Source organism: Pyrgilauda ruficollis, unplaced genomic scaffold (assembly GCF_017590135.1).
Source record: "Pyrgilauda ruficollis isolate IOZ18807 unplaced genomic scaffold, ASM1759013v1 scaffold31, whole genome shotgun sequence".
Taxonomy (NCBI): Eukaryota; Metazoa; Chordata; class Aves; order Passeriformes; family Passeridae; genus Pyrgilauda; species Pyrgilauda ruficollis.
In genome coordinates, this window is record NW_024524489.1 from 4,375,342 (window position 1) to 4,390,931 (window position 15,590).

Sequence of the window (15,590 nt, forward strand, 5' to 3'; positions counted from 1 at the left end):
CCTGAGTCACCATTCATCACCCGTTTCAACCACCCACAGCCAACAGATCCCTTCAAGAACAAGGAGAGCCATTTGCACACCTTTCTGTCCACTGCAGCTCCTGAACCTCAAACTCTGCTTTGCTGCTGGCTGGAGCCCTGTCTGGGGGACCTGACACCTCTTACCAGCACTGAGGAATCACACAACCCACAGGAACTCATCTCCACAACTTAAATAAACTCCCCAGAAATACCTGGCACCTGCACTGACACAGAAAGCAGTGCATTTGCTGGAGCAGTACCAGCCAGATGTGAAAACAGGACTGCCTTGGGGGTACCTAGAACCTCTAATCTGAGGTAAACTAGACCAGTTTCAAACCAGCAGCCACTGCACAGCTGCTCAACATATTTTATAGGAAATAATATGGAATTCAGTGCTGCAACCCTGTGGCTTTGAAAAGTAACTGCCAACTTTATTACATCATCAGACCTGCACCTTCTATGTCAAATTCTACCGGTTGTAAAAGGGCTATGAAAAGCTTTTCTGATGCTCTTTCAGGTTTTATTTCCTTTCACGTGTTATCTACAATTAACAGAAAACAAGCAGAATAAATCAAGAACGGCTCTGCGAAGGATGTGTCATGAAAACGGAGAAAAAACGGGAGCTGAACACACTTTAATGGAAACATGCGTGGGGCATGCGGAGACAACGCACGGAGGACAAACAGCAACAGCAAACTCCTGTTACAACACAACAGGTCTCGTGTACATGATACAGTTCTCTCAGTGGGGCCTGAGGGGTTAGTTGGAAGTGCTTTAGTGGCTACAGGCTACTCTGGAAATCTTTAAAGCAGGACTGGGACATGCAACAAGACAGTGTGGTGACAATGACACAGGTGCCCCTTTGGATTTCGCAGTGCTTGAAGCAACATCTGCTCAGTTCATCCACTCAAGGCTCTGCCCCACAGATGAAGAACCAGATGATTTGCCTGGTGCAGATGCAAAGAGATGCCAACCTCTAGGCTGTTCTCTCAAAAGAACTTTCCTAATGTCTTTGGCCAGACCCACAGGCTGCAAAAAATAGGCAAAATCCTATTCTTCTAGTGCCTGAAATGATGACCTTAATCAATGACTTACTTTTTCTTCATTGTCATAAAAGTGGAATTTTTATGTGTGTACTAATACAAATTTTAAAAATCTATCTCTATAAATTCCTTCTACAGACTACTTTTTTCACCAAAACACACGTGAAGGCTCTGCAGATGGTGGAGTCTGAAGCTACAGCTACCCTGCCCTGGGAACACTTTCAAGGCACAGGGCAGCCACCAGAGCATCCCCATAAATTCATATGGAATTTTTAAAAGCATTAAGAAACTATATGTTGTTATCCTGACAAAAGAAAAAAAAAAAAAACAAAAACAAAACATGCATCATGAAGTGGAAAGACAAAAGTACAGTTACTGAAGCACATCCTTTCAATCACCGCTCTCAGTTCACAAGCTCAGCCCACACAGAACAATCCAGCTGCCCTGCTCAGCCAGTTGTCAGAAATCAAAATTCTGACCAACAGCAGCACATCTTGTGCCTCACTGACACAGCTCTGTACACCCAAGGTATTGCAACACAGGACTCAACAAACTGAGCTCGGAAGTTCTCATGGAAGACTGAAGTGCAGATGGCAAAGATGAACATGGAAATGCATCATGTAGCATGGCAATAAAATAAAATTTCAAAAGAAGCAAACAGGTGATGTGTAAAGCTGTGCTAACCAACAAGATGGTTATCTGGGATGTGCGCCTCACATTCCCTGCCACAACTGTAGAGAATTTATAAACATTAGAATGTGCAACAGCTCACTTCAGGGCTGAATACTAAAGAAGAACCAAAAAGTCTTATTTCCAGAAAGAGAAAGGAACTGCTGTGTACTGGGGAGCATTGGCAGAGTGTGTGTGCAGACTCAGACCTAACTAGGATGGGCTTCTTAAAGCCAAACTTGTGCTGAAAGGCATTTCCTGCCAGAGCCCTCGGCTGGGACTCGTGTTTGCTCTGCAGCACTGTAAGAGCCCTGATATCCACAGATCCCAGCCTGCCAGGAGCCTTTCCTGCACTGAATGTGACCCCAGAGAGCCAGGCTCAGCAACAGAGAAGTGTCCTTTCACTCAAAGCAATAACTGAAACAAGGAGGCTCTGCAGGAAGGGGGTGGGGAGGGGAGCCAGATTCAGCTCCTGCATTGCATTAACTCCAGGGACATTTACTGGCATTGTCATGGCTGCATGTGAGGATTCTTGGCATGCATCCTGACTCCACTGGGACACCCCTTGTCAAGAAGGAGTGAGTAAGGCATGGAGCATTCAGCCTGCACCTATGTAAAATAAAGAGCTGGGATCTTAGTGTATTTTATTTAGTTTTTAAAGGAAAGCATTATATCCTCTCCCCAAGGGGTTACACTCTGCTCTCATTTACACCCCTGCCTCTCTGGTGCCCAGAAATAAAATTGCTGAAGTGCCAGCTGGACAGGACTGAGGCCAAATGGAGCCCCAACACAGCAAGATCACAGCTCTGCATGAGGACTAAACTCCCAGATAAATCTAGATACTGGTTTTGAATGGTTTATTTCACGTTTATTTGTCTCTGCAGTCAATGAGTCCATTCTGCATGGAATGTTATACAAACTAACCTTAAGGCTTTTATTTGTCCACAGTCACACTCCCCCCCTCCAAGCATTTGTGGCACTGAATTTGTCAGGCAGGGCATCAGCATCAGACCCTCTGACAGCAGCTCTCCACTGGCCATGTCTATTTTCCAACTCATTCTATTAGAACAAAACCCAGACAAACAAGAAAACAGCCCAAGTTATTAAAATATCCAAAAGTGACATCTTCTTGTCTGCTTGCCAAACACAGAAATAAAATGTTTCCTGTCTGAATCCCTGAAATTACCCATCTCCATAAAGCCAGCCTGATTTGTGAAGATGCTGAGAAACTCCAGTTCCTTTTGTCTGCAGCTGTGACACTCAGTGTGTGTGAAAACCCAGGCCACTTCAACTTAGTGTGTAAAGCCAAATTGTTCTCCAAATATGGTAAAATGCTCTCCAAGCATTAATGACTGACACTGCAGTTGTGTTCAAATTGGGGTTTGGGTTTGTTTTTGCTCATTGTGTCTTCCTAGAGGACAATAGAGCCCTGCACTGGAGCAGTCACAACACAACAAAAATCACTGTCACTGCCCCCTTCCCAGCACTGTCATCTTTAACCAAAAATAACTGGACAAGCAGTACAGCAGAGGGCTGGAGCAAACTGAAATTTTCTTCTGGGTCATCACACCCAGGCTTGAGACAGCTCCTGCTGACTCTTAAGGTCATTTATCATTTAGGCTTTTTCCCTCCAGATTGTTGAGTTCAAATTAACTGAAGAGGGTTTTTAGTATGGCTGGAAATAGGAAACTTCAGGCTCTGTGTCACTGGCTGAGCATGATCAACAAACAACCAAAAGATGGAGATGAAGTTGGTGATGCTGGGAGTTGTTCCACAGCACCAGGAATGGCCAGGCAGGTTCAGACACTCACCGTGGTCAGTCTCTCCAGTGCTGCAAACCTCTCGTCCCAGGTAGCTGCGGATTTCTCAAACGCTTCGTGCCGCTTGATTAATTTCTCCACCTCATCAACGCTCTGCCCTATTTCACGGCTGGACAGGTAGGGCTCCTGTCCCAGCAGCCAGGCCTCAGCCACGCTTGCATCTCTGGAGAACTGGTGCACCTCCAAAACTGAGCAGAGAGGGCACAGGTGTCAGTGCCATTAATGTCACAAAGAAGAGCATCGTGGAGTTATCAGGCAGCTTTGGGATTTACCAAACCCAGCTCAGGGAACAAAGTACAGGCACCTGGCTAAGTGTTCCCCTTAGCTAAGTTCAGTGAAACTGGTCACTGAAAAGACTGACATTTCTCCTGGAAATGCAAGTTTAGGAAAAATGCAAGTTTCATTTCGCAAATTTAGTGTGGTTTTTTGTTCTAATCTGCTGTAACTTACTAATTTCAGCATAGAAATTGGAATGTGACACCTGCAAATTTGGAGCTACTGCACTGAGCTCCAAATTTGATCACATAGAGCAAGACCTTTGGTGAGGGTTTCTTGGTTTCAAATTCATTATTTAACAACAAACAGGTGTGAACCTTGCAGCTATTCCAGCACAAACACACTTCCAAGCACTGTAACAGAAAAGCCAGAAGCTGCAGGTTTTTTTCAATGCACAGAAGGCACAATGAAGAAAGTTAGATAAGGCCCAGCCCAAAAGAAATCCAAGGGTGTCCTTACTCAGTCTCAGCCACTCCCATCTGTCTTCCCATTTGTCAATCATTTCTTTTCTCTTTTCTGTCAGCTGCAGGAGCTTTTCCTTGATCTGGATGGAGAGCAGAGAGCAGGGCTGTTACAAAAGCAGCAGGCAGCAGTTCCCCCCAACCCTGCACTGACAGACACTGCACAAATTCCTCAGGAAGTGACTTCACCGTGCAAACAACAGCTGTTTTTCTCTTCCAAGTATAAATAAATGTGACATTTCCATTAAAATATCACATTTGCATAAGCATTCAGTGTCTGTTAAAAGCCACAGCACACGGAGTATTTGATAAAAGGGTGTAATGGGCAAACAAATGTAAATAGTGCAATCAGGCACTGAATCTTCTACCCTTTTCCAGTGAATAATGCAAAATAATAATAATAATGCTGTTCAGGACTGTTGCAGAAGCTCTCCCCTTCCTGAGAGGGAAGTGCCTCACAATGTTTGGTTACCCTCCCTTCCCCAAAGGGAGGCATGAGAAGAAAGGTCTGAGCCTCTATCCTGTGGCCTAGACACCTCAGAAAATAAATCAAGGCTTTCAGCAGTTGGATGTGGTTCTCTTAATATTCCTTGAATTTAGTCCCTATACAACAAACATTTTCCTGCTCATTCCCCTAGCAGGCCTCTCCACAGCATTCCATTTTCCCTGCAGGAAGTTCAGGCTGTCTCACAGCTGCCTCTGCCCTTGCTCAAGGAAGACACCCTTCTATCCCAGAGCTATTCTCTGCAGAATGGAATGCAGCAACTTCTTTGCATTTTCTGGGCTGAAAATAACACTTTAAATCCTGATGTCACCTCTGTTACCCACCATGAATTGCCAGAGTGAATTTATACCCTGATGTCCCAACAGCACATGAGTGCACTAGTCCCTAAGGTGACACTTGTCATTATTCCCCTGTGGGTGACACAGGGCAGGTTTCTCCCTTGTAAAGAACCCCCAGGAGCCCATGGCTGTATGCAGGGAGCACGGTACCTCCTCAGATGCATAATGTTTCCTGGCCAGCAGAGACTTGCCAAGCTCAATACACGTAGTGAAGCTGTCATTTCGGGCATCAATTTCTGCTTTGATCCCCTGGTGATTGTTCATGAGCAGTTCCACAGATGAAACATCCCTAAAATGAACAGAAACACAGATTTCTGATTCAACAGTTGCTACATTTTTAAAACTGACCCACAACTCCATAAGGAAAAAATTGATTCCTAGATTGTCTTTGTAGGTCAGGAAGCCTTTCCCAAGGAACAGCACCATTCTGGCCTGAATCAGAGATCAAATCACCCCGGTGTGAGACCAGATCTCTCTGGGTACAATTTTCCATGGCAATTATTCCAGCAGCCACCCACATGAGCAAGTCGCTGCAGCAGCAGGCTCTGAAAGCCACTCTCAGTGATACTGAGCCCCACAGATGTTCCTCAGGTGACCTGCAGCCTTATCTTCAGACGGAGAAGGGATGCCTTGCATTACCTTGGCTTTTCCTGGGCTTCTATCTGCCGGATAACATCTTCCATCCAGAGCATGAGATCCCGAACCATGCTGAAGAAGCGGAATTTGTCTCCTGTGTCCACCAGCCTCACCCTGCGGCCTTCACAGGCATCCAGCAGTGCCTTCCATGCCTCTAGGACCTCGTTTTCCCTCTTCTGGATGTCATCAGCCTTGTCCCCGGCGTAGGCAGCCTGGAGGCGCGCTGCATCCTCCTGCAGCTGTCGCACCTGCAGCAGGTTGGGAGAGACAAAGCCATCAGTGGGTTTGTGACTCCTGAGTCACAGCAACAGGGACATTTATCTGCTAATTCATCACTTGAGAGGCTTTCTAATGTCACTGCAAATGGATTTGGTCTGTTCACACTAGAAAGGTCTGTGCTGTTAGTGAGCCAGTATTATCCCTCAGAGAACACTGTAGGGCCAAGGGACCCTCAAAATAGCAAAGATTTGCCACTGCCTGAACCCGCTGCCAGACACAGTGTCAAAATCAAGTGTCTGTTACATGTCAGGGCAAACAGAGACCATTTTCATCATCTAATTCCCTTCCTCTCATACAAGAAACAAAAGCACCTGAGAACTCGGTATCCAAACCACTAATGCATCTGACAGAGGTTATTTTTCAAAAATGTAGATAATGATTTCAAAGAGAACAAAATGCGGAAATGTTAAGAACCTTCTACTATTAGAAATCTTTTCCTTTCAAACACTGCCTTGGGATTGCAATTGCTAATTCCTGATTGCTTTCAATATTTTGCAAGCCAGGAAACATTCCATTAGCTTTTGTCTAAGAATTAATATTTTTTAACATCAAATCAACAGCCTTCTACCTACAGGCACAGAGACCATGCCTCTTTCAAAATGATCCACCTTGGTGCTCTGGCTGTTTCACCCAGAAATTATCCTAAGTGCCTTGCCCACAGCTCCGTGCTGTGATTACACATTCCTTCACTTAGATCTTGATTATAATTACCTTTTTGAGAGACTGGGATTGATGTTTTGTGAATGTCTCCCATTTTCTGTATAAAATCTACAGCTTCTGAAAGTAAAACACCTGGAAAATCAAATGCTTTTTCTATCTCCTTTGTTTTAATGTAAACTGCAACATAACAGAGAATTGGCTGGCAGCTGGGCCATAAAAGCTCTTTCCTGACCTACTGAGATAAATACAGTCAGTTGTAATTCCTCCATTCCTTAAGCAACTTGTTCCCTTCCCAAATTCTCCTTGTGGCAGCTGAATGTTGTATTTTGATTTAGAATCCCCCCTGTGCTGTATGAGCAGTTGCCACCTTCTACTTGGCATATCTTAGCTTCAAAAATTCAGAATTTGATCAAGTTTGGATGCTTTTAAAAATCTTAGCCTGAACTGTGGATTTGAAATCTCTTTTGCTCTAGGGACACACCAAGAAAGGCCATATTTAGTTCAGAATGCCCAGGTTCATAACCAAGACAGAAAGCCTCTGGGTAGGTCTTTGCCTCTCAGAAAGGACAAATAAACAGTGCTTGGTACAAAGGGTTTGATTTGGGCTTTTTGGTGTTTTTAAAAACAAAAAAACCTAAACTGACCAACCAAAATAAAACCAAACGTCAAAAAGCCAGCCGGGCTTATACATTCCTTCATATCTTGTACTCTAAATCAACACAGAAGCCCTCTGCCTTTCTCATTTCTTCTTCAACCAAGGACAGGAAACAGAATAACATCCAACCACTGCCAACATGTTCAGAAGCCCGTGTACTTACAGATTGCTGCTTTAGATAATCACCCCGATGCAGTGACAGAGCAGCAGCCAGACAGATAAGAAAAGGATGCAGGTGAGGCCATTCCCACAGCACTACAGGTGGGAAGCAGCTGGCAGCACTCTGTCTCCCAGCCACAGAGGGGCCAAGGACAGCAGCCAACTCTGCAGCTCAGGTTCCCACACCCACAGTTCACCTGCCACACACCTGGGTGCCCAGGGCCTGGATATCGTGCTCAAACGTCGTGTGCATTCTCTGTAGTGTTTCCACTGTGTTTTGGTCTCTACCAAGCTCCTCGGGCAGTTTCTTATGTTTGTCTTGGATACGTCCTAAGATCTCCTTGGCATCGTGGTAAAATTTGTGCAGTTCATAAGAGGCTGCAAGGATTTGTGTTCTCGTGTCAATGAGCTCCAGGAGATCCGCCCAGGCCTCATTGAGTCCGTCCTTCCACTCGGCGATCGTGGCAGCGTCCGAGTGGCCGGAGTTGATGAGCTCATCAGCCATGTGGTTGACAGTGTCCACCCGCTCCTGCCCGATGTTCCCGGTGTCCCGGGCGAACTCCCGGAACCGCTCCTGCAGCATCTGGAAGGCACAGAAAGAGCCTCATGCAGCACTGTGGTTAGAGAGAGCTGAGTGAGCCAAGACACCCCCTGTGAGCAGCACCAGAGAGGCCTCTCCAAGGACTCACCGTGACGTGCTCGTAGTCCTGGCCCAGCTCGTGGGACCCTGCCACCACCTCCCTCTCGGCAATCCACTGCTCCAGGTCATCCACCTCGCGGTTGAGCTGGAAAAGCCGGTGCCTCTCGTCCAGCTTGCCCCTCCTCTCCTCTGCAAGGTCCTTCAGGCCTGCATAGAGCTTGTCCACCTTGGACTGGCGCATGCTGATGCGCTCGCTGGAAAAGCAAACAGCACTGAGTCTGCATTGCCTTTGCAAGCAAAACCAAATGGGCAAAACTGCAAGGAATAAAAGTTCCCTGGGGTATTTCACCTACAGAATGCGCATCTGCCGCAGGCAGGAATTTAACTTGGACATGTTGGACCAATCCTCTGCTAGCAGAGGTGACAGCAATAGCTGGGAAGCTTGTCTGTCCTGCACTGTAACCCCTGGCTTTAGAGAGGAGAGCTGGAACTCAGCTCTCCATTTGTCTGGACACAGATCACACCAGAGTCTTCTACCAAAGCTACAGGCAAGATCTGAGCTGCTGAGGCAGGGAGCAGCTTCTTCTCAGTTAAACTCTGCTTCAGAGTTCAGCAGCACTCATGGGTTTCTTACCCCTTAAAGCTCAGCATCTGCACAAGGGATGAATCTTTCTACTTGCTGTATCTTTTGCCTCTATTTTGTCTGAGCCATACAGTGCTGTCAAAGTGCCTTCCATCTGCCTTGCAAAGCTGATGATGTTATTCCAGTACTCAGACAGCTCAGCCAGGAAATCTGCTCTCATGAGAAGTGATCATGACCACAAGAGAGTGCTTTAGAGTTAAATAACAACCTTCCGGAGGCAGAATATGTCTGGCCTAGGCCAGTGCCACCTTCTAGCCTGTGCAGGCTGAGCAGTTAAATACATCAGCCTCAGAGTGGAATCAGCTTTGCAGCTGAAGCTAGTGGAGAATTCTGTCTGCTGAGCTGCAGCTCTTATGGCAAAATGGTTCTTAGGCTTCCTGAGCTCTCCCTCAGGGAAAGCCATTTATGAAAAGTGAGATAAATTTACCAAAAGTAAGATGTTAATGTGCCCATGTTTAAAGCATCTGATTCCAGGCTCTGATTCTGCTGGAATCTCATAGAGAAGAGGCAGATCTTGGGGAGCTCTGCAGGATTAATGACAGTGACCTTCTCTGCTGGATTAAAGTTGGTTGGAAAAGCAGATCAGGATCTTGGCCTGAGGACTGCTCTGCCTCTGTGATGTTCAGATGCTGGCAAGACCTGACACTGTAGCCTGCACAGGGGACAGGTACTCCAGGTGTCCAGAACCACCAGAATCAGCAGCTGCACACACTGACCCTGTCTCTGGCCAAATCAGGGTGGTCCAACTGACACCTTGAATTGACTGAGGCTAAACTCCTTCTGTATGAGCCTCTGAGCTACTTACTCTCTGCGGTGGACTTTGTGTGTCAGAACCACCCAAAGGGACTGAATTGCTAAAAAAACTCATGATCCAATTAAAAATGGCAGTTAATACCTTTCTGGGTGATTATCTGCCACCAAAGTTCTGCTGGTCTTTGAAAGCTGGTGCACAGTTTCAGCATAATCTTCTACTGCTTGTTCCAAAATCTGGTGTTTCTTCAGCATGGACACTGCACTCTGTTCATCCTGTAAGAGTGACAGAAAATGACAGGAAGAATTATAAGGAGCTGCTCCCAAGTACAGCTTGAAGACAAGTCCTTCTGCCAATGGTATAGTACGGTTGATGTCACAGCAAATAATACCCCCAGAAAGCAAAATAATAAATGAAAGAGATAATGTATCAATCCCTCTGGGGTGCAGAACAAAATTACATCAGCTGGGCATTGAGAATGTTGAGTTTCCTCTTCTATGAAGCTTTTTATGTGTTTCCACAACACTGATGCAGGGCTCTGAAACATGGAACAGATTAAGACACATCACTTGTCAGGCATCTCAACAACAGCATGGGGCAAAGAAAAGAAATCCTACACAGTCCATGCCAATGGGTTCTCCATCAAAGTGTCTGGAGAAGTTCCAATTGAAACTTTTTATGCACTGTTATAGCTAAGAAAACCAGCCTCCTACTCTCAGTGTTAACTGATCTTGTCAATAAATCTTTTCGATACAATATTTTGCATAGTGAGCTATTTGCAATAGATAAAAAGAAAACAAGCCATTTTTAGCTGGAGACTGAACACCTGTGGAATGTGTTCTCCTGATAAAGCTGAGCTTTATTTTACCAGGGCAGGAAACATGGTGCATTTATGTTGATAACAAACAAGCTCCAGCACCTCCTTGGAAAACAGGAGTTTACGTTCTCTTTGTTATGGTGTGAAGCTGGGACTCAAAGCTGATGGTCACTGAGAGTCAAGGTTGGTGACAGTGGTAGCAGCTGACTGACCACCAGGCCCCGTTTCACAGCCAGGTACATTGTGCTGTCATTCAGAACTATCAGAAAACTGGACCTAACTGGACCACAGTGACAATCCTGACCTTGCAATGAAGGCAGGCACAGAGTTGCCCTCTGCAGTGTGAGGATGCTTCCCTGGTTCCATACAGCACAGCCTATCCTGAACACTATCAAAGATGTCAGAACAGGTAGAAGACACGATCACTTGAGGCTTCACCAGGAAGTTACATTTGTTTATGTTACCATTCCATAGCGCCACACCAAATTATGTCACTTGCCTCCCTCCAGCAAAGCAATTAAGGCCAAAGTCACTGTGGAGCTGCTCACCTTGGCTTTCTCTTCTGACATCATGTAGAGCTCCTGCTCACTCATCCAGGCCTCAGCCTCGGCTGCATCGAAGTAATACTGCTGAGCCCTGTGAGACTCCTCCAGGCGCTTGTGGCGCTTCTCTGTCTCCTCGATGAGGAGGTTCCACAGCTGCTTCAAGTCTGCAAGTCTCTGCTGAATGACTTCAGCATTGGGGCTGCTCTCTGTGATGATGTTCTGACTTCTCTCAAAAATGTCATCGATACGAGGCTGGTGGCCCTGGATTTCTTTCTGAAGGGTCTACATGGGAGAAAATTGACTGATGAGACAATGCACAAATGAAAATACAAGCCAGGGGTCTTAACTCCAGAGGGGCAGCAAAACACACACCATCAGCTCATGTGGACAACTTGGGGCTGTCATGCCACAGCACCCATTGTTTTACCAGCTGTGCCACCACCTGTGGTCATGCCACAGCACCCATTGTTTTACCCCAAACATGTCCTTCCCAAATTAGTCAGCACTAAGGAGAAATAGCAGATATGGAGCTCTAACAGCACCTACTTACCTGATTTTTCTTTATTAGTAGCTGCACAGTCTGGAGATTGTGTCCATGATCAGTAGATGTAGCTATGGGCATCCTCTCTCCGACCCACAACTGAAAGAGAGAGTACACATGATTTCAAGCAACCCCAGATACTCTTGGGACAGCAGAGAGAGGCTGGCACACACAGGCTGCAAAAAGCAGCAGTATTCCAACATTTTCCTACTGCCTGGGGAATGGGATTTCTTTGATACTCACAATTTCATCTTCCACATCCCGGTTGAACTGGTGGATCTCTTTGGAGGCCAGCAGGTTGGCCTTTCTCTCATTCAAAGGCTCCAGCAGCTCCAAGAATTTCTTTTCTACAGTAAGGCGTTTGCCATCAACTTCATCTGTGCTCTTGCCCTCTTGGCTCAAAGCCCTTGCCTGGCTTTGCAGCTCCTCTATCTCCTTCTTACGGACATCCATTTGATTCTCCAGCATCTAAACAGAAACATGACAAAAGGGTCCTGAAAACCAGGATGAAAGCTGTTCATACAATTAGGGCACATCAACAGCTTCCTCAGAAGGGAGAACAGATGCTGGTCAGTGAGGATTTACCATGTTAATAATGATTGTCTGATTTGTTGCTGGATTAATTTCTTGTTCTTCTTAAAGATACATGAAAGAATAGGAAGAAAGAAAAGCAGTTCTTTCTTTTCTAAACTGAAAGCCTGTCCTGCCCGCTGCACCTTTTAGTGCAGGTATCTGCTGCCTGCCCGCTGCACCCCATGCTCTGTTTACCTGTTGCTTCTTCAACAGGATGTTGACACTGGTGAGATCTTTTCCGTAGTCATCCGACTGGATTTGGCTCTCCAAACCATTCAGCCACTTATCCAGGTCTGCACAGCTCTGGGTGAAAAGCTCTGCCTTGTTTGCATCGAAGAGACGCTGAGCCTTGGTCTGGGTGGTGGATTCAAGCTCGTCCCACATTTGGTGGAGACCTGTCAGCTTCTCCTTCACCACGGCCTCAGTCTCTGGTTTCTCTGCAATGAGCTGCATTCCCTCCTGCAAAGCAAAGAGCAACCAAATGGTACCTCCTCAGGAGCACTCACGGCCCGTTAGGGCAATTATCCTGATTAATAAGCACTCAGGATTTCTCATCTGCTGGCAGCATCAACCACTCATTTTCTATCTCCAATTACCCAGTGACTCCTTCCAGAATATCAGCTCCCAGGTCCCTCTGCTGCCTGGAAGAGGGATTTTTAGTGATGGGAAGGTCAAGCAATGCCTCCTTTCTCTTCTCCATTGCACATGTTCCCCAAAGGGAGCTCCTGGGGCCATGGCTCAGGCAGGATGGAGCAGGGGGCTAGAGCTGCACACATTGCATTTCCTGAGGCCCCAGCTCCTGGGGGACACATCACCAGAGAGCCATGAACACACAGCATAGTGATGGGAGAGTTTGGGAAATATTATTTTTATGCTAATTATCCCTATCTATCTCTTCAGCTGGATGCAGATGGGAATGCTGCCCCCAGCCCGCACATTCCATATGAATGTTAATCCAGGGACTGTCACAACTCTGTACACAACCCTGATCCTTTGCTGCAATCTGATTTTTCAGAGGCAAAGGAGAGGGATGTATTAGCATCACTAAAAAGGAACTTCCAGTACCAAGAGCAGCCTTCTAATTACACCATTAAAGGGTATTGCTATTTGTAGATCACAGAAAAGCCTCTAATGGGATATGGAGTGCCAAAGTGGGAGAGGAAATGAGCAATTAAGCTAACTTACACTGAACAGAAACCCACTGTCAGAGCTAAAGAGGAGACTCCTCAGTGCTCCAGAGCTGCACAGGAGAAATGGTGGGGGGGAAGTACAGCTCATCACAGCATATTAAGGCTTCAAATAACTTGATACAGAGCTGTGAATCTTAATTAATCACAAAACTGGATGTTCTTTACCTCATGCCCTAATTTTGCATGGAGAAAGGCAGCTTGGCTATAGTTCTGAATGAATGAAAGCCAGCTTAGCAGCACAGAAGAATAAACTCAGCTATTCTCTATATTCTGTTATTTCCCGGGAAGTGCTTCTACTTCATTGGCTCAAATCCCAACATTTGCCCCACTTACCCTTTGGGTATGAAATGTAGGCTCTGCCTTCCTTCTGGCAGATAGGAAGGACTAGACAAAACTAAACTTGCACCTTAGCCAATGTCTGAGTGAATGTCTTGGATAAAAGATTTTAACATCAATGAAGAACAAAATGGGTTGGATGGAGACACAATGCACCAGAAATCTCCTTTAGCCTCAGCTGTGGGGTGATTTAAGGACCAGTTCTGCAGAGGAACAGATCCCATCTCTGTGCACAACCACCCTGGACAAAGATATGGGCATTTTTTTAATATTCTTTACCTACCTTTTCAATCTTCTCCAGCCACTCTTTGTTGGATGCAAGCTCTGCCATGAATGCCTGATGCTTCAGCCACTTGCTGTGTAGGTTCCTCGCCTCATCATAAGACATATCCTGGGCTGTGAGCATCTTCTCATTGATCCAGAGGGAGAGCTGGAAAGGAAAATACACGGGAGTGTGAGGAAACATTCCTGGTGTGAAACAAGGAGGCAAAATGCCTCCAGATCAAGGATAAAGAGATTCAGAGATGTGTGAGATTCAGAGACTGCCCTTACTCAGGGATTTACTCAGGGTTCAGCCAAGGATCTGCCTCTTTAACAGTTCAATTCTAACATCCATCTCCAGTACATAAGTAACCCTTGACTCAAGCAGAAAGGAATCACCTCTATGGTAGGCAGAATCAAACACACAGGTCCCACCCAGTTCAACTGCAAGAGAAACAGGGACATGTGTACTACATATTGGTCAGGTGGTTTTGTGGAGGTTGGTAGAGATGGTTTTGTACCATTAGTTCACAGCACATTTGTACCTTTTCCCCTTAGTCTTTCCTCTGTATAGGTTTGCATAAGTAATTTGTTTATTTATCCAATCTCCAGGAGTGTTTTGGTACTGGAGACTTTCCTTTCCCCATTATATAAAATCCAAGACTGTTTTCTCTCTGATTTTCAGCAAGTACAAAGGCACTGGGGACAATTTCCATATCACCACTAGAGAAAACCAATACTTTAAGAGACAGTTGATTTGCCAAGTGCAAATGGAATGTGAAAATGATCCTAGCGGCCAACATCACATTTCCTCCCAGGGTGAGTCTGACTGCCTCATCTATCCCTGAGGTGTGGATAAAAACCACATTCACAGGAATGTTTACAGAATTTGAAAAGGTCCATTTTCTGCATATTTAGAGCAGAAAATGTCAAAACAAATCTCAGCTTGGTTTCTAGAACAGCACTTGGGTGAGCAAGCAGCCCAAAAAGGAGACGAACAGAGGCTTCTGCTGTGTGTTCAGGACACAGGGCAACAAATTCCATTTATCACTCATGAGCCTCTTTTCAACTGCCACTTAAAATTTCAATTGTCCCTTAAATGCACTCTTCCCCAAAAAGGGAAAACCTATCAGAGCAATCAGAGAAACTCCTCATTGGATCTTCCCATCAAGTCTAAACAGAAAATTGCTCATGTCAGTGAAGAGCTCTGTAGGTAAAAGGTTGCATTAGAACAGGCTACTGTGCTGCTGAACACTCAAAGTCTACATGGAGATTAAGATATAACCCAGAATTAGTGGTTTTACTCTTGCCTTTCTGGGGAGGAGACAGCTGCTCTGCTCTGCAAATTGCACTGCTTGGCTTTCACTGTTTGCTTTTACTCAGCCACAGCATTAAGGCTTCTGGGGATTTACAAGTGCTTCCCAAGGAGAGGTTGGATCATTCCTGTTACCAGCTGGGGGAAGGCAAGACAGGGACAACATGTGGTTCACAGCCAGGGCCTGTTGGATAAACCCCTCAGAGCACAGAAATGCAGATAAAGTTTTTAGGGGCTCATTGCTAAAATCTGGGGGTTGCAACCACTATAGGCACTAAAAATCAGTACCTTGAGTGTGAAAGTAGATTTTCAGAAAATAACAGTTCCCTAAATTGCCTCAAAGTCACACTTGGAGTATTTATTTCTCCAGAAGCTGTTAAGGTCAGGAGAGGATGAGGCTTCCTCCATCCTTTGCACCTGTACACAAGACCCTGTTCCTGCTCTTGGCTGTCACTCT

At 45.7% G+C, this 15,590-nt stretch overlaps 1 protein-coding gene across 1 annotated transcript in view; it reads right to left on the bottom strand.

The window, feature by feature from the left end:
* The window catches only part of SPTBN1 (spectrin beta, non-erythrocytic 1), a 114,721-nt gene that overhangs the window by 6,762 nt on the left and 92,369 nt on the right, over nucleotides 1-15,590 (bottom strand). Inside the window, exons 19-30 of the mRNA XM_041473928.1 lie at nucleotides 13,841-13,987; nucleotides 12,227-12,490; nucleotides 11,702-11,926; nucleotides 11,468-11,557; nucleotides 10,921-11,199; nucleotides 9,700-9,830; nucleotides 8,211-8,415; nucleotides 7,730-8,104; nucleotides 5,772-6,016; nucleotides 5,283-5,421; nucleotides 4,288-4,372; nucleotides 3,544-3,740 (exon numbers count right to left, since the gene is read on the bottom strand). Coding sequence (XP_041329862.1) covers nucleotides 3,544-3,740; nucleotides 4,288-4,372; nucleotides 5,283-5,421; nucleotides 5,772-6,016; nucleotides 7,730-8,104; nucleotides 8,211-8,415; nucleotides 9,700-9,830; nucleotides 10,921-11,199; nucleotides 11,468-11,557; nucleotides 11,702-11,926; nucleotides 12,227-12,490; nucleotides 13,841-13,987 — 2,382 coding nt within the window. The remainder of the gene's footprint in view (nucleotides 1-3,543; nucleotides 3,741-4,287; nucleotides 4,373-5,282; nucleotides 5,422-5,771; nucleotides 6,017-7,729; nucleotides 8,105-8,210; nucleotides 8,416-9,699; nucleotides 9,831-10,920; nucleotides 11,200-11,467; nucleotides 11,558-11,701; nucleotides 11,927-12,226; nucleotides 12,491-13,840; nucleotides 13,988-15,590) is intronic.